This window comes from Colletotrichum orchidophilum (genome assembly GCF_001831195.1).
Source record: "Colletotrichum orchidophilum strain IMI 309357 chromosome Unknown Scaffold_52.1, whole genome shotgun sequence".
NCBI classification, from domain to species: Eukaryota; Fungi; Ascomycota; class Sordariomycetes; order Glomerellales; family Glomerellaceae; genus Colletotrichum; species Colletotrichum orchidophilum.
Window position 1 is genome coordinate 119124 of NW_019173008.1, and position 18033 is coordinate 137156.

At 53.8% G+C, this 18033-nt stretch overlaps 5 protein-coding genes across 5 annotated transcripts; 2 read left to right on the forward strand and 3 right to left on the reverse strand.

Annotated features, from left to right (window-relative positions):
* Positions 1–634: 634 nt before the first annotated feature.
* On the reverse strand, positions 635–2468 carry CORC01_06774 (methionine aminopeptidase; the record flags this gene model as incomplete). The annotated part of the gene is made up of 6 exons (XM_022618413.1): positions 635–691; positions 756–842; positions 921–1085; positions 1204–1467; positions 1534–2360; positions 2426–2468. 6 exons carry the CDS (start codon positions 2466–2468, stop codon positions 635–637), a joined length of 1443 nt encoding a protein of 480 aa, XP_022475063.1.
* An 825-nt stretch (positions 2469–3293) lies between these two features.
* On the reverse strand, positions 3294–6690 carry CORC01_06775 (uncharacterized protein; the record flags this gene model as incomplete). Its single annotated transcript, XM_022618414.1, has 2 exons — positions 3294–6381; positions 6455–6690. The coding sequence occupies 2 exons, from the start codon at positions 6688–6690 to the stop codon at positions 3294–3296; spliced, it is 3324 nt and encodes a 1107-aa protein (XP_022475064.1).
* A 5095-nt stretch (positions 6691–11785) lies between these two features.
* On the reverse strand, positions 11786–13042 carry CORC01_06776 (SIS domain-containing protein; the record flags this gene model as incomplete). Its single annotated transcript, XM_022618415.1, has 1 exon — positions 11786–13042. The coding sequence occupies one exon, from the start codon at positions 13040–13042 to the stop codon at positions 11786–11788; it is 1257 nt and encodes a 418-aa protein (XP_022475065.1).
* Positions 13043–14696: 1654 nt separating this feature from the next.
* CORC01_06777 (uncharacterized protein) lies at positions 14697–15122 on the forward strand (the record flags this gene model as incomplete). The annotated part of the gene is made up of 1 exon (XM_022618416.1): positions 14697–15122. One exon carries the CDS (start codon positions 14697–14699, stop codon positions 15120–15122), a length of 426 nt encoding a protein of 141 aa, XP_022475066.1.
* A 1412-nt stretch (positions 15123–16534) lies between these two features.
* On the forward strand, positions 16535–17541 carry CORC01_06778 (uncharacterized protein; the record flags this gene model as incomplete). The annotated part of the gene is made up of 3 exons (XM_022618417.1): positions 16535–16736; positions 16924–17297; positions 17362–17541. Coding segments are annotated over 3 exons (756 nt in total), but the record flags the coding sequence as incomplete, so codon positions are not given.
* Between the last annotated feature and the right edge of the window lie 492 nt (positions 17542–18033).

An 18033-nucleotide genomic window follows, 5' to 3' on the forward strand; every position in this document is an offset into this window, starting at 1 on the left:
TGTACGGAAGTCCCCTTGCTTCTGGAAGAAGTGGTCGACATCATCGTAATGTCTCCGAAGGCCAAACAACCCCAGCCAACATTCGATCCCGCATTCAAGCCAGGCAAAAAAAGATACTTCAACCTACTTCCCAGGTCTAGGTGTGGCTGTCACCCAAGCCGACGATCTTGCAGAATATAGAATTCAGTGCACCAGGAGAGTAGCGTGACCTTTTGCCCTCTCTCAGCATTACACTTCTACTCCACGCAACCACACAATCCGCTCTTGATTAGGACGGTAAATAACAAGATTAATATCACGCAGTCAGAGGCATGTATGCAAAGGCGTCTCCGGTGAGCGATCTCTTCAGTCCCTCAAAAGCCAACTGTCCCGAGAGCCTAGAGCAATCGAGGAAGACAACTAAACGAAACGAAGGGAAGCAAAAGGCGTGTTGAACACCCGCGACGGCATACAGAAGGAATTGTTGAAGCATCCCCCCTCCCCATGGCAGCAATAAAACACAATCCTCAGTCAACTGGCGTTGAGGCCATCTTGATCCCCAATAACGTGTTGAGACGTCGAAATATTTTCAGGCACAAGAAAATCTTGACACACTGCCCCATCCGAATCACTGAGTGTTCCCATGCCTCTCAAATCAATAGTCACTTCCTCGGCTGATAATCTCCTTGTTATTTTCGCGCAGCAAGATCGTCTGTATGAGTCAGTCTTGCAAACTATGACTCGGCACAACCTCTTGCCAAATATCTATTACTCACATGCTCAAACTGCGCGGACTGAGATCCCTTGACATCCGCAAGCGGTGCGTATGTCTCTAGGATGCCGTGAGATTCCAGGGATTTGAGCTAAAAAGGAAACCGGATAGTTAGCGATTCCCGCTCTCTCTCTTTAGATTGGCACCTCGAATTACGACAGAAACTTACACCAGCCAAGTACCGATCCAAACCTAGACGGTCAAGATAACGACGGCAAAAGACGATGCTCCCAAATTGTTCCCTGATCGTCTTATAAAGACGATTCGCAGAGGCGAATGGCAGCTTGATCTGAGCTGGGGCATTGTAACCCAATTTATATCCGTAGATACCGACCTATTTCTCGTCAGAAGTCTTCTTTCAAACGCTTCCAAAACCGAGTCCACAAAGCCAGAGTAGATATAAAACCAAAAATCAACAGGAACGGGAAGAAAATCAAAAACTCAGAACTCACGTCATCATACAGCTTCCCACGCCCCGTGGTCCCGAAGGTCTCAATAGCAAAGATCTCGCCCTCCTCCATCTTTGTCTGATCATTGTTCTTGATAAACGGAATCGACCGTCCCGCATGGATCTGGTACCGCGCGATATCATGCGCGCAGATGTTGCGTACCGGCTTCACGGGGTACGTCTTGCCGCCAATCTCGACTTCATAGCTCTCCATCGTCTCATGGATCGCGGCGCTGACGTCGCAGATGCGGACATCGATCCCGGCAGCCTACGACGCAGGTGAGCTTTCTGCCATTCTCTGACAAAGAGGGTAATGAGGGCATGAAAGACTAACCTCGATACCAGTATTCGTTGCATCTCTCACCGCATCCAGCAAATCATCATACGCCGGATCAAAACTCATCGTAAACGCACTATCCACAATCCACCCATTGACATGCACCCCAAAGTCAACCTTCATCACGTCCTCATACTTTAGCACGACGTCCCTCTGCCCCGGGTTCGGCGTATAATGCGCCACCTCGTGGTTGAGACAAAGCCCCGTAGGGAACCCCATCCCAGCCCTCAGCGCATCACCCGCCTCGATCCCCTGGTTGCCCAGCAGACTTCTCACGCCGTCCTCGATCCCCGTCGCGATCTCGAGTAACGTCTGCTGCCCCGGCCTCACCGTCTCCTGCACCCATTGCCGCACCTGCCGGTGCACCTCGGCCGCCTTGCGGTAGTCGTTCAGGAGTGTCGGGTCCTCGAGGTAGGGCCGGCTCTGGTAGCGCAGCTCCGCTGCTGTTGTGCGGGCGGTGTTGGTGCCCGAATTGGTGTCCGCGTCCCGGTCTTTGGTGTAAGGCTGTGCCTCACCGGCCGGATACGACCCGGAAGGGAAGAGATCGCTCAGCGGCACCCTCGGAGGCGAGGATTGCGTCTTGGCCGCGGCGGTTGCCTTCGTCTTCTTCTTCTTTCTGGGCTTTCTTTTCTTCTTTTTGGGTCCCTCGTCGTCTTCTGCAGCTGCAGCTTTCAACGGTCCGGAGCCAGCGGCAGCTTCATCTTCACCTTCATCGTCGTCTTCATCATCGCCGCCTTGGTCGCCGAGGCTACCGTCCCCATCGCGGGACAGATGCGCGCCTCGCGGCTCTCCGCCAGAGGAAATGCCGGGCGAAGTGGGCCCGCCTGGTTCGTCGTCAATCAGCATCCATCTCATCACGTCCGAATAGCGGGAAGTCTTTGGATCATACCATCGCCCCCAGGAATCTGATCTTCGGGCGTCTTGGAACCCATTCCGACATGAAGGCTACGAGTCGCGAGTGCGTGATTGAGTCAAGGCCGGTTCGATTCTAGTCGTCAAAAATGGTGCAAGTCGGCGAGAAAACCGAGAGAGGTGAGGGGTCAAGCACAAGAGCATTGTATTGCTGCAAGAAGTATTGGCTGTGGAAGTCCCCCGGGCCTTGTCAAGCCAAGGGCGTCGGACGGATTTAACCAACCCAAACAAACATAAGGTGATCAAGGACTGTGGCGTGAGATGGTAAGATGAGAAGGTGAAGCCGAAACGGACGGAAAGACTAAACGACGTAGGCACGATTTCCCGAGACAGGCACGGAACGACCTTCCCACCACACGTCCGTCACCAAAACTCAGCCTGGTCAAGATGAAAAATACACTAGAACGGGAAATCTAAAAAATTGATATTTCAATCCTGGTTCTTTTTTTCTTTTTTCGACTAGGAACATGAATTGGCTTGCTCCAGGCACGCCGTCTCTCCGACTCTGGACACATCCAAAGCATTGCACGCAGCATGCCACGCCGGCCGACCCTACGTCTTGGGCCGAATCTAGGGCGACACGTCAGCGTCCCGATCTTACTTTATGACACCCAAATACAAAACATTGGAGGGAGCACATGGTGAATGTGAAGAAATGAAATTCCGGCTGTCTATAGCATTACGAACCCGTCCTGTACAACCCCGTAGCCCAAGCCGCGTTTTTCAGTTCATTCAAACGAATCCATTCCACCCAGAAAGCGTAACCCCGTAACCATTATATAGTACAATTACAATAGACTCCATGTAAACGTCACCACCTGATTCATGCGCCGTGTTAACTTTGCCTAGAAGTGACGATGACGCCTGGAGCGCCCGGCGCCTATGTCGATGCGGCTCATTTCCTGCATCAAAGCCCACTCATTATCGCCGTTTGCGCCGCTCATGATAGGTAAAGGGACCTTGTCCGGGATTGGGGGTGCGCCACCATAGCCACCTCCAGGAGAGCTGCCGTACTGTGGAGCGTGATTCTCGCTGGGATAGTCCCACGTGCTTGCCCTCGGAAGACGCGGCGGCGTGAAGTTGCTACTATGGTCTTGATAGTTATGGGATGAGATGGGGGCTAGAGGGCTGGAACCCGCTGGTGACGTCGAAGGCATGGCGGACATGCGCTGGGCCTTCTTCTGCAAGCGGTTCCGACCTCCACTCGGCGGGGTGCCCGGGACGTGATATGGATCAGAGCCGTATGTGACCGGAGATGCTTGAGACTGAGGCCGAGCTGCGATCCGCAATTGCCGACGACCAGTCGGGGGCAATGCCTGGGTGGCGGCCGGAGACTCTCGTGAGCGAACGGAAGCAGTGGCTGGCGTTTTGGGTCCCTTGGGTTCGGGTTCCGGCGCCCAGGTGTCCATAGGCAGGTGATCTGAAGGGTCAATCTCACGTCCATCGTGAGTGATGATCTTCTCATTTGGGTCCGGCCGTGATACGTTGCTGCTTGTAGCCGAAAGCGACGGGTTGAGAGCATCGTACGAATCCGGCCCGAATGGGATACCTGATAGTCTTCGATGATCAGATGGAGGCGGCGCAGGACTAACAGACTTCCGTCTGATGGTGTGATGTGGGTTGGGAGAGGCTCCCCGCGACCTCATGTGCTGTGGGGGCGGCTGAGGCGAAGCTCCTCTTCTATCCATTGTCATGTTCATGGGATTGGGCGATACACCCCTCCTGGTGCCGTTGGGGTTTGGCGACACGCCTCTTGCCATCATTGGGTTGGGAGACGCACCCCGACCTCTCACGGGATTGGGCGAAACACCCCGTCCCCGGTTCATATCAGACTGGGGAGCACCATACGCTACAGAGGAGCGGTGATTGTATCCTGGCGGAACATACGACTGATTCGAGTAGCTTCCGTCGTAACCGAGTGGCTCACTGTGCTGTCTCCCTCGGGTCGGGGTTGTCATGCTCTGGTCGGTGTAGCGCCGTTGTTGACGTCTCTCCTCATAGATGCGTTCCGAAATCTCTTGAGAGACACCGTGATCGACGCCTGGTACTAAAGAAGCCGGCACGGCGGGCATGCTGTGAGCTGTGACCTGCGTTCCTGCCAATTCAGATCTCTGCGAGGAGTACTGATTCTGGCTCCGTGAATGCGAGTGATACGACGATCCGTCCATCGGACTTGGTGCAAAGTCACGGGAAGCTATAGGGGAAGCTTGTTGATGACGAACCATCTCGCCGCCCCGATATGGCTGCGGCGAAGTACTGTAGTGACCAGGAGAAACATTGCCTCTGCCAGCCAAAACCAGTTCGTCGCCTCTCGGCTGGTAGTCTTGCTGGTAGTCTGGCTGCGGCGATGTGCTATAGTGACCGGGAGAAACGGAGCCTCTTCCTGCGAAAACCATTTCATCACCCCTCGGCTGGAAATCGGGTCGTGGAGATGTGCTGTAGCGTCCGCCTTGTCCCATCTCGTCCCCTCGGCCATAGCTTGGTTGTGGGGAGTGGCCACGCTGACGAGACGAACTCGCGCTCCCCCTTCCGCTGATGTTCAGAGGTGCCGGACTGGGCACCTGATCGTATCCCTGATCATATCCCATTTCATCATACTGTGGCGTGTGGGAGTTCCGGCGCCGAGCCATCTCCTTAGATTGGTGGTGCTGGTGTTGCTGTTGTTGCGAGGGCGGAGGTGGGGGCTGCTTTTGCTCTTGGCGGTAGTTTGGCTCATCGTACTGGGGTGCGCGAGAAATCCTCCGCTGAGCATTAGTCGCGGCAGTGTTGGGCGATTCCGGTACATCTTCGACTGTCGGCTGCATGGATCTATACTCTGCGTGAGCATCATACGAGTGATGTCTCGGCGGCGATGGCTCATGGTGATGCTCTTCGGGAGCTGGCAGTGCGTGTGTGACCGCGGGTGCCGAATCAAAGCCACGGTACGTAGGTCGTCCAGGGTAGGCTGCCGTAGAAACGGACGCGCGATGAGCCTCGTTTCTGAGTACATCTTGCCTCATAGCATTGGCAGGTTTGGGAGGTGTGTCGTAGGCACTCCTTACGACCATGTCTTGTGAATTCCCGCTGTTGTGCCGGCTTCTGTGAGCGGGTGGAGGTGGTGGACGGTCGTCCCCAGCGGGCGACACATGCCGCTGGTCTTCCAGATAGAGCATGTCACGCGGCGGCTCGGACCCCTGGCGATAGTGAGCCTGGTTGACTATTTCCTGGGACGAGTATCTTGGGCTGTAGTCTCTCTCGTCATGTTGGGAGCTGGGGCTGTCATAGCGCTCATGTCTCGGCGTGTGCTGTGGTGTCGCTTCCGCAGGCGGCAAGGCAGCCTTGGGCGACTGCGCGTGCAAGTCTTGCTGACTGGACCAAGCGTCTGGACCAGGGCTGGTGTTGTAGTCGATGGCTTGCAACGGTGATTGCGTAGGCACCTGAGCGGGCTGTTGCTGTTTGGGGCCTTTGGGCATTGGCCGAGATCCCGAGAGACTGACGTCTGGAGCTGGTGGCGTAGGAGTGCTCATTTCTTTCGGTCCTCTGGGACCGCCGGCTCGTGGCGGAGTCGGCGCCAGATCCTGGGCTGGGCCGGCGGGAGCTTCGCCCGTAAACGGATCAGACGGCAGCGGCCGTCGCTTGATCTGCTTTCGGGGAATGGTATTGCCGTGATTCTCCATCGAATCTGCATCGACTGGCTTGGGTTTCGCAACAGGCTTCTCGGGTTTCGGCCGCTGGTCATAGTATGTAATCTCCATGCGCACCTCGCCGGCATACTTGCCCTTGAAGGCCAGGTTGCGCCAGACGTCGTTCTGGCCTCCACCTGGTACAATGATGTCCCTGAGGTCGATCCATGTCTCTCCGATGAGATCTGTCTTCTTGTCGTCGTTGAATACGGACACTTTGAGCTGGTAGTAGTCTGGTGAGTCGTGGACGGCGAAACGAAGCTCTTGGTCCCTGAAAAGACGGTGTTAGTAAGTTGACAACTATCAAAAGAGGGGATGACGGAAGACGAGGCAATAGCATTTACCATCTGGGGGTCTGGCCTCCTCGAACATCTGTCGTAGTCCTCTTTGCTTCTTTGCCGAGGCGCGCGGCGCAGTAGGGATCTTGCTTTCCAATGGTCTTGCGGTTGGGTAAGTTCTTTGCGCGGTCGACAATTGCGACTAGAGTTCCAATCAAGGGACCATCAACGGTGGGGTCGGCGAAGATTCCAGCCGTGTGCATCCCATTGAGGGGATGGACTTTGGACTTGGGTGCCGCCATCGCTGCGGTTGTTTGCTGGTTGCTATTTGCTGCGCTGTTGTAATAAGAGTTTTTGTTTACAGGTTCAAATCCGCTGTATGATGTAACGTCGAGAAAAGGGTATGAATCAGGGCTACTGATGAGACACAGAAGCGAAAGAGAATAGCTGTTCTGGAAGCTGTTTGCATGGGTCGCGAGGCCTTTGTAGACGGGTATCAAAACAATCGATGTCGAGGAAACAGAGAGACGGTAGAGCGCACCGGGAGCAACACGATAAACAAAAGATCAATATCTGGAGGACGGATGACGGGAAGGAAAGGAAAGCGAGGACGTAGTCAAACGTGAATCAACGCTTCAACCGAGGAATGAATGGCAGCGGTAGCGGATGAGGTGGAGGAGGAAAAGAGAGGTGGAAGCGTAGGAGAGAGTGTGAGATGAAGAGACGCAGAGTGTGTGGTGGGAGCGACACGGCCAAAGCTGAGCAGGTGCGGTGCGGTGCGACGCAGGCGGATGATGAATGATGTCGCACCAGGATTGTTTTTGGCGGCGCATGCAAAGTTGAACGAGACCATGCCAATCGGAGGGCAAATGGGCGGGGTGGACAAGTTAACCTCGAAGGTGAAGGTACCTCGCCTTACATTGTCTGAGTGGTAGGTACCTTGCCGGCTGGAACACTGGAAATCTTTACTGCCCTGAACCTGTCGAGTTTCCAGGTATTAGCTGCTAACCTTCCCTTTTTCTGCTGCTGGGATGTGAACCTTCCCAGCTCAGCTCTTCAAAGTTCCTCGCCCTGCGTTTGGTCAAGTCGGCTGGGCTTGGCACTAAGGTAGGAACCTTAGGGACCTAGTAAGGTGAGGTTCACAGGTGGATACCCATACCAGCAACCAGCGACTGCCAGGCTGGGTCGACTGCATCAAGGCACTCCCATCGATCCAAAGGTTGAGGTGGGCCGCACTGTGCGTGCAGGGGCCGTCCCAGGGCCGCGCGTGTGGTGGCTGGGCGAATGAGGGGCGGTCCGTTCCCCACCCGTGCTCCACCGACAACCTGGATTGGGGAATATGTTGTGGCTGGTCGGGCTGGGTGGATGCCACCAAAAGCTGCAACCGCTTGCAACTGTTTCTTACTACGACAGGTTTTTTCCTCATCCCCTCACTCGAAATTGCAGAATCCAGGCATTACGAACCAAACAAAAGCCTGAAGTGGGCTTGTCGGAACCTGGTCTGAGACGACGGACCAAAGAAACCGTCACTGGCTTTATTTGACGTTCAATGTGTCAAGTGGGGAAGAGCACCAAGTGACATTTGACTGATGCCTGGCAATCTCGCCCAGATGCAGATGAATGCAGAACCAACAAATCATGCCACCTATGATTCGGCACTTCCCCCTGGGCCGTATAACTCGATGAGAAATCCGGGAGGCTGGTTATGTCTTTTCTTTCACCTTCATCTCACAGAATGGCAAGGCTTCAAACACAAGGAACCCCAGACCATCAACCAGCGCAAGAGAAGTTGTCCTCGACTCTTGCAGGGTTCATGTGCCGTAGCACAGGGGTACGCAAGCTGGACAGCAAGGATTCGAGATTCCGAAAAAGCGCCCCTCTCAAACCTTTTTTCATCTTGCCGTCATTTCACGGTCCTTGCCACCCGTCATGTCGCCTCGGTTGACGACAAGCCATGTCGAGATGCTACCCGAGCCCCCATCAATTGCTTCCCGTGTCTGCTCCGCTGGTTGGCGACAGGGGAGGGGTTTACACTAAAGAGAGGAGAGAGGAGAAGCCAATATGCATGGCACTCTCAACTGTGCCACTCGGATTAGGTACTCTATTTCTCACAGGACATCAAGGATTGGGTCCAAAGGCGTGACTCGCTCCCGAGCACAGTACGGAATGTTACGCACAGCAGAGACATGACAGGCCGATGCGGACGTGGTTGAAACATGAGGTTGAGGCCGTTGCATACATACCTCTGCGCTGTCACTGCACCGCTTGCGGGATATCAGATGGTTCTCCAAGTGACCCGGTGGTTGGTGTCTGGACTAAGACAGCTAGACCTCCATGTCTGACGTCTCTGAGCTGTCATTACTACCACTAACCACCTCACCAGTCCGTCCTCGACATTTCTGCATCTTGCTGCAAATTTTACGGCTTCATTTTGCACTCGCGGAGCTCAATGAAAGGCAATCCGCGCCCTGGGCTCTGAGAACACTCAATCCAAGAAGTTCTGCTGCGGACCTCCCAATTAGGCCCGCAGCTGCAAACAGGGTACATGCACATCATCCCGGACTGAGCCTCACTGGCTGACGCGCTCGACGGGCCCAACTTGCAAAACGCCGCCCCAATAAGGATTGTCAACGGGGGAGGGATTCAAGACGAAACAGATGCGTTAACGTGAAGCGCATTTCCCAGAAAAGCCCGAACTCGCCAATCACAAAGTCTGCCTTGCGCCTTCACGACTTCACCTCTGGCTCTACGGACTCAAAAAGTTTCCCCGCCAAGAGCTGAACGCTGACGTCTCCCCTCCAAGGACCAAAATAGAAGTACGAGAATCAAAAGAACCACAGCGGACCGATCGCGCCTACAACTACGGGGTCGTTCATTTTTTTTAAGCTTGAAGCAAATAAGAGAGAATTCGCGATCTCGTCAAATTGAAAAGATCGTCTTCACGGTGGGGTCTGGGAGAATGATCATATCGCCCCAGGTGCCTAGCTAGATGCACATCATCTTCATCAAGAACCCCTCGTCGGCGTCTGGCTCCGCCGCATCGACTACGTTCTGGCGACGCTGGATTGCACCTACACCTCTGCGCAGGATTGCGGGATTGCGTACATCATGACGACTCTTCGCATCCCGCTTCAAACGTTGATCAAGACGTTCTAGACGCCGTCCGTCTACGCAATGGCATGTACAATGACGATGAGCCTTGGGAGTATCGCCCCTCCCCGCCGGAACCCATCGACGCCAATCCTCAGACACCGAGGCATATTGGCATACCTCCGTTAGAGTAAACATGCATAACACGTAAGTTTGTCTCGTCCACCGAGACTTATATTCAATGTCTCTCCCCCAGAACCGCCACCCCCAAAATCCAGCCATGTTTCGCTTCAAGCTCCCAGGCGCTTGGTTTAGTCCGTTCGGGTCGTTGCCCGTCCTCGGGCCAACGGTCAATGGAAAGCAAGCCCTTCTCTTAGTTAGCGGCCACCGAAACAAAAGGAAACAAAGGTGCTGGTTGACACAGCACAGTGTCCGTGTTTTAGTGACGATTTTCCCGCACCTTGCGTTTTTGCTTCTCTTGGAACAATAGAAGCGCTAGTGTAGTTCGTCTGGTCTTCTTTTTTTTCCCCTTTCCTCCCATTTTAGGGTTGAAGCGTCTGGCGTATCTGCCAACTTGTTTCAGTGTCCGTGGCAACAGACCTGAGCTACTGACTATTTTTCCCGCATCGTTGCCGTGGAAGATGTGCCGCGGCGTATTTTGGGACCATCGTCACCAAAAGTTGCGCCATGAGGTTGAGACCCTTCTCTACTGGTGACGTTCTTTCCCCTTTTCTGCTTGCCATCTCCCATTGAGTCACCCCCCGGTGATTAATTAGTGTAGGTCCACGACTCTGTTTTCCGCTGATAACTTTGTCGTCAACATGTTCTTGGTTGCCAAATGGCAGCCGAGCCCGCGACTCCGTTCAGCCTTTCAACCTCTCCCCCTCAGTGCCCCCGTCCAAAATCCCCCCACCGCTGCCCGATCGCCCGCTCATCGCAGCCCCGATTGCCGGCGCGCAGGCATGGTCGAAGGGAAAGAAACCAACAGTTCCCGCATTCTTCAGCCGAGTCCGAAGCGGGGCGGGAGGAAGTGGCATTCGCACCCAAATGACTTTGTTGATGGGGGAGGGGAATCAATCCCCAGCGCCAATTCTTTCCTCTCTGCGTCATTTCCGTTCCAACCGTCCATCTCTGAAACCTTTTGCAAGATTCCCATTGCCCGTATTTGCAGTCTGTTTGTGTGCCCAGAAATCCACTCACTCACGCGCGGTGTCAAGATGGAGTCTCGGGCATCTCAACCGCGATAGCCCAAAGTGGATTGCTTGATAGACTGGGCGTCACCGAGGGCAGCTGGGGCCGCGTAGAACAAAGTTTCCCCACATATCACATACGGTGGAATGCCATCAGTCTGTGTACACCCTGCCATCCCGCAGGCCAAAATTCAGAGTCCTGTTGAGTCTTTAACACAGATTTTGGGTACAAAATTCTAGATAGTAGACTCCAGGCTTTTTTCTAAATCATAAATTAATTACATATTCATTTGAAATTCGGCGGTGCTGTGGCTGGTTAAAGTGTGATGGTCAAAATGCAAGAGTTGGGCAATGGTGGGGTGTACACAGACTAATGGCATCACACTGCACAGAGAGTATCCGTAACCATAGTGCACTTTTGCAGTGGATGTGCCTCGACTTCTTATCTTTCAGCCTTTTACGGTTTTCACCATGTACTAACGTTCTCGCCCGGGAGTGGAAACGAATGACGAAAAAAAAGGGCTGGGCCGAAACCTTTTCCGGGACACCCCGGACTGGAAAAGGGGAAAATACAGACTTTGTTTCTGTGCCTCAAAACTGTAAAAGGGAGAAAAACCCGGCTAGGGTTTGACAGCTTCGATGACGCAATGAGCTTCGGGGGTGGGCGATGTTGCGTGTAACCTCCAGCTGAGCTACGAGGTACCTCGCAGTGTTTGGCTGCTCTTTGCGACGAGGCTACCTAGGGAACAGTTGGGCTTCCATCCAGGTGACTATTGGCACCGGGCTTGTTGCAAATGTCACAAACGCGTATCGGAATGCTCAGTTCAACATGCACGTGAGATGAAGTTTTCGGACCAGCAAAAAGTTGGGCACAGTCGGCGTGCCACTCAGCGGACTCAATTTTGGCCCTGTTTCCTCTGTTCCAGTTCCCAGTGTCTCTAAAGACAGTGTCGTAAAGCCAGCTTGAAAGGGCTAGACATGATTCTCTCAAATGATCCCGAATAAATGAACGCTCCGCCCGCGTACCTACAGCGAGGCATCTTGTGATATGATTTCCCTGTTTGAGCATTTCCGCACATTAGGATGCCCTCAGTAAATCCAAATGAATGAATGCGCTTCAATCCTTCCACGCCAGGAGCGTGCCAGCTTCCAAAACGCCAACCATGTCTCCCTGGCCCAAAACAGCCAGGAGGGAATCCGAGTTGCAGACGTACTCGCCGTCGTCCGCGGCGCCTTGCATGTTCCTCACAAAGTCCACGGCGCGCCGTATCGTGGTCCCGGAGGAGATGGAAAGCATCTCCGCCCTCGGCACCAACAAGTGGGGGATATCTTTCAGACAGCGCGAAAAGTCCGCCGTCGCCAGCTTCCTGATACGGCTCGGCGATGCCACGGCGTCGCCGACCCGCACCCACCCAGACGGCGAATCGTAGGCGGCACGGAAGAGGTCCGCGCCGACGCTGCTGTCCGCGCAGAGGTGATCCGAGTCGTCAATGTCAACCCAGGGGATGGCCAGATCCACGATCGTCTGCGGATTCCGGAATGCGGCGCCGATCGCGCCGCCCGGGTGGTTCTTGGAGAACACCTGTGCGACGCTCGGGTGCAGCTCCTGCGCGGCGGCAATGGCCAACGCGTCGCCGACGGCCAGGGCGACCGTTGTGGACGTTGTCGGAGCCGAGACTCCGAACGACGAAGTTTCACTTTCGTGGACCGGTGCCGGGAGGAGGATCGTGTCCGGTCGGAGTTTGATAAGCTCGCACGTGTCTGGTCTCGTATGTCCGGTCAGGATGACTAATGATGACGGCTTATCCAAGTGTGGTAGTAGGCTGAAGAGCTCGGAAGTCTTTCCGGAGAATGTGATGAAGAGAAGAATGTCGTGCTTTTGGATGATGCCCAAATCGCCATGGAGAGCATCAATCGGGTTCAGAAACACGGATGTGAGTGACAGGCTGTTGAATGTCGCAACGAGCTTGTTGGCGATGTGACCAGACTTGCCGACGCCGGTGATGACGAGCTTCCCCTTTTCACCCTTATGCCGTGTGATTGCCGCGACTGTCCTGTTGAAGCCATCTCGTGCGACGGGATCCGTCTCGTATAAGCTGGCGACTGAACGCAAGGCTGCGGCTTCAGTCTTGAGGACGTGTGTCGCGGCGTGAAGTCTATCTTGGACTTTAGCAGAGCTTTCGTCGTTCTCTGAGAGGTCGTCGGGCGATCCAAGGCTGAGTTCTTCCAACTCTTCCAAGAAGCCATCTTCTGGAGGTGAGACTGGTGGTGAAGGAGGCGAGGGGGGCGGCTTTGAGTCGCAGTGATTTGCGCCGAGCACAAAGACTGCGCTGGTTTGCACCGGCCGGTGCTCCATATGACGTTGATCTCCCATGTTGATATTGTGATGTCCTTATTTTCGCGCGCGGTAAATACTACTGTGAATTGCGCTTCTTGTATCGGCGCAAATATCGTCGCTCAACAAACAAATCGTCAACTTCGTTATCGTTATCGATTCAATGGGACCCAGGTTCCGCCGTAATCGTAATCCAGAGTTGCGCGAAAAGCCCTTGCTTCGCTTGCCAGCTCGTAGAAAGATGGACAGTTCTGGGGTTGCAGCGTAGCGGAGTTGGGTCACAATCACCTAAAATTGAGTCGCGGGGAGCAGCAAGATTCAAGATCAAGGTTGTGATAAAACTCCATGACGTTCAAGAGTCGTAGCTCGGGGGATTATGGGATTTTGTCCGAAGCGCGCGGCCGAGTAAAAGAAGAAGAAAACAAAATGGACTACGTAAGTTATTGTAGAGAGACAGAGGACCTTGCGCTGAAGCGAGGTGACCTTCCCAGACTCACCTTAATTGCTGTCCCCTCCATTCGGGGCTACCCTTGCCATAGCTTCAGGCGTGGTGGGTAGCTCGCCCCGATCCGGTTCCATGACTGGCCGATAAAGCCATCTCTTGCGGCAGCATGTCGCGCATTGGAGGGATGGCTCTGCATGCCCTGCCTCTGGCGTGATCGAATAAAGCGCGGTGAATGGTTCCCGAAGAAGCAGGGTTGGTAATCAGATCCGGGAAGAATAGGCTTACTAGCCAGGGACGATACAAGCCTCCAATTTCATAGGATTGTGGACGTAGATGGCGCTCCTACCGCTTTCGGGCAATTGAGTCAGAACAGAGAGACCGAACAAAGATACGGGCGATAGAGACGCCTTGCCCCAAGCGCGATAGGAGGTCGGCATCACAAGCAATCCGAGCCTGGTCCTTCCGGTGGGGTTACGCGAGTCTATGATCCCTCGATGTTTCTCGAGCATGGATTTTGGACATCGATGCGGCCTAGCCAAGCGATGATGCGTGCTTTTGACATATGTCAGAATCGACCACCCCCTGGATCGGACGCTGTTAGTAGGGTTTTTGTTGGTAATTTCCGCTTGACCGCTCTAGCTGGCTGCTCCAGCGGGCTGGCATTGTCGCATAACATTGTAGAAATCGCCGTTTGGCTGTTGTTGAGATCGCGGATCGGATTTCAGCGGAGATTTCGGTCGAACTTTTTCTTAGGGTAGACAGATCGCCCAGTGCCCTTCAGTCGACGCCCTGGCCCCAAGCTGTTGAAAAGACCGCAAAAGGCCCGGTCTCCGCCTCATGTATGGAGTAGTGATCCGCTCTTGACGCAAAGTATTCTTGGTGGTAACCCGTTGCCGTGACCGTGCAGCCGCAAAGTGCTCAGCCTTCAGTATTCTACATAAGGCACAAGAGTCTCGCGTGAGGCGCGGATCATCACTCCAACGCTGCCGAAAGCGATCAGCGCGTTCTGGTTCAAACTTGGTAAATTGCCAAGGAGAAGGTAATCGACCAATGAAACTGTCCATGCGTAACACGGTCCTCAAAATCCGCGTATGGACGGTAGTTGAGTATTGGTATTCGTACGACAGTGAAAGATGATCGCTTACGCACACATCATCAGAGCCAACCATTTTGCAGCATCAGGTTTGCGCATCGTCAGTCTCTCACTGGTACCTCCAGGGGGCCATGTCGTCCTGGGTGATTCGAGGGATGCAAGTGCCATGCTGTATCGTGAAAGGGTCTAGGAAAGAGCAGTCTGGGTCAACTTCAAGGTGGTACCTAATTCAAGTCGTCGCTCGTTTTTGGTCGCTTTCGCAATCGTTCATTCCTCGCGATTATGCACCTTGGCGCGGCTGTTGTGCCGGCCTGAGCCTCACTGCTGCGACCTGCCCATGCTTCCCCGCGGCACGGGTACCTTGGAAGCGTACGAACACGTACCCTGGGCCAACGAAACGGAGATACTGTGTGGCCCGAACACATACGACCTCACCGAGAGGAGATCGGCTGCCGACGCGGCTTCCCAGCACGTGGAGGCTGGAACAACGGCCGGCAACTCGCGCTGTCCGCATACGCACTGAAAACAGGAAAGGCTTGACTTCCATGGCGTCGACGACCCTTTTGTCGAATTTCCGATGAAGAAAAGCGGTGTCGACAAAGGGGGTAAGCATCTGATTTGACTCATTTGAGTTCTCGGGTGACTGGCATTCAACGACGATCGGCGATCTGGCGTGGGCTCTATTTCTGGTGCTTATCCGTGTATCCGTACAGTTTAGGCGTATTCTGCCAAAGCATATTCGTGGTAGGGGCTGCCTCCTGATTGTGGTCGGAGCACGGCGAATTGTTCCGGGAGGCTGGGCTCTGGCTGACTGAATGGACAGGTGAACAACAGGTAACTGGGGCCGACAAATTTGTCGTCAACAAGAGCCTCTTCTGGTAGGCCAATTAATCCATTCTGAGTCGAGCGCAAGGCTTTTTTTTTTTTTTTTTTTTTTTTTTTTTTTTTTTTTTTTTTGGTGTGTGTGGGCTACGGTCTCATAAATAATTTTTCTATAGTGTTTGTCCCTTTAAACGAGGTTGTAGGAATAGTGTTTTGTTTTTGTTGGTTTTTTGTTTTTTTTTTTTTTTTTTTTTTTTTTTTTTTTGGTTTGGTGGTGCGAGGGAACGGCCTCAACAAATGTATCACTGGAGATGCTGGCCCTCTCAGAGCGGGTGCAGATAACGGTCTTGGTGTTTACTGCGTAACGCCCCCCCTCACCGATCCAGACGTCTGACAGCGCTGGGGTCCCGCAGGCGGTTAGCACGACAGGCTTATTTGGTTTAGGCAGTCGAATAAGAAGGCCACGTTGCCGCACTGTCGTTGTCTGCTATATCTGTCCTGAACTTTGAATTCCAATAATAACCGATAATCGGACAGTGAGTCACGAGCCCATCTGGCTTCCTGACAGCGTGTTCCTCCCAGAGTTGCTGATGGTAAGTGAGGAGGCTGCGACGAAGCTGAATTGAACGGGCAAGCGATAGCTTGAGCTTCCATCAAAGAGCGATCCGTGCAGATGCAGAGTCGAGCGGTGTACGGATAAACCAAGGTGTCGCTAAGGTGAGGGAAAGCAAGATTAAATGGTGCTTTGTCCATCACTAACAGTATCGGGTCGACACTAAGTCGGCAATGCCTGGCAGTCTTGCCGGTCAGAAACACGGCGGCTGCAGTAGTGGGGAGTGGGCAGTTGGTGATCTGTGAGGTGAGGGCGGCGGACACAGCAGCGAGCGGCGCGAGAGGATAGACGGAGGTGGGATGGTGTGGCAGGTGCTCTCGTGACATGCATGTTCGCTGCAACTCTTAGCTGCAGTTGCTGGAAAGAAACGGTACTTGAGAATCGCCATTTGTTATGCTGGAACGAAGGTATCTTTCCTACGTAACCTGCGTTGCAAGCCTACCACACCTCACACGTAATTGCCCACGGCTTCCCGAATCAGGCAAGTAGCGTCATAACGACCGGTCTGGCCACCACCAATCGCGCTGGGAGACAACCCCCCCAGCTTTCCCATTCCAGATTCTGCTGTCTCTTCCAAGGCATTGCAGCCATCTGCAACTTTGCCTCATCCATCTTCTTTTCCAGGCAGAAAGGAGGGAAGGAAAGAAGACAAACAACGACCTTGTTACACTCTACCGTGACCTGTTTAGATACAGCCGTCTATCCACCAAGATGACACGAGTCTCTGTCTACAGCGCCGCCCTTGTGGCCTTTGTCGCTGGTAAGTTGCGTCGTTGCCTTGCGCCCCCAAGAACCCCCAAGGAGGGGGATCCACCCAGCATCGTCATCGCTGTTTTTGTGAGCAGCTCGGAGGTCGCAGGCATGCGCCTCGTAGCGAGGGCAGACACTGAGGGACAACAACAAAGTCTAGCAAGACTGATGTCAACTTCAACGATGCTGACACATAGCAATAGCGACGGCGATGATTATCGCGTCCATTACGCTCCCCCACTGGGTCACCTACACTGTGACGACCGCCGACGGCAAGGAATACTCAAAACACATCGGTCTTCATCGCTCCTGTTCCAATGGGTTCAATGAGCCGTGCCAGGTGTTTCCGACCGAGGAGCTATGTAGCGCGAATGGCGAACGCTACTTCTGTTCCATGTGGCGCTCCGTCGGCTTCTTGGCCTCCTTCTCGACCATCCTTCACCTCGCATCCATCGTCACGTTCCTCGTTATCATGGGCGGCGGCAAATACAAGCGCGAAAGTGGATGGACCATTCTCGGTGGGCTTTTGGTATTTGTCGCAGCCATCGAATTCACCTTAATGGGTATAGTAGTAAGTGGTCCTCAAAATGCGCCGGACGGAGAATGAAGGCTAAATCGCGTGCTCTTTTCCCCAGGCATACCTCTATGACAACGACGAGCAGTTCCAGATTCCTGGCTGGGGGCTGGATTCCTCCTGGATTCTGTGTACCGTGAGCGCTTCCATCTCGATTCTGTGCGCTGCTGGATTGGCCATCTCCGCCTTTGTGCTCCCGCCAGAGGAGGGCTACGAGTTCCTCAACGATCCCATGCCGTAGTTGGTATGTTCACCGACTGAAGAGCGAATTTAGAAGCAGCTTCCGAAGAATGGCGCATACAGAAAATGGCGTCTTCATTTGCCTTTTAATGGGTTTATGGTTTTTTCCCTGTAGCTTACATGACAATGGCGTTTTCGTATTTCAAATTTGGCAAGCGGATTGAGACGATGAGACGAGTGGATTGCATCAGGTGCATGCGCCGAATAATATAGGTATATACACAAATACACGACTTCTACCTTCTAATAATAGATTCCAAATTATGTTGAAAGCTTTACATACTCACTTACAATCCAATGTCGAAAATTGACGCAGCGAGGCGATGTAGATAAGCGCTGGCGGGCTAAGGTATTGCGGGACCCGCATCCCCGCATTCAAACGTCCATTTTACACGCCGCCCAATATCAAATGGTGTGCCACTGCGAAACTCAAATGAGCCCATTGGCTTTTGACAAACCTGACGATATCGACTGATGCCATCAACCATCTTGG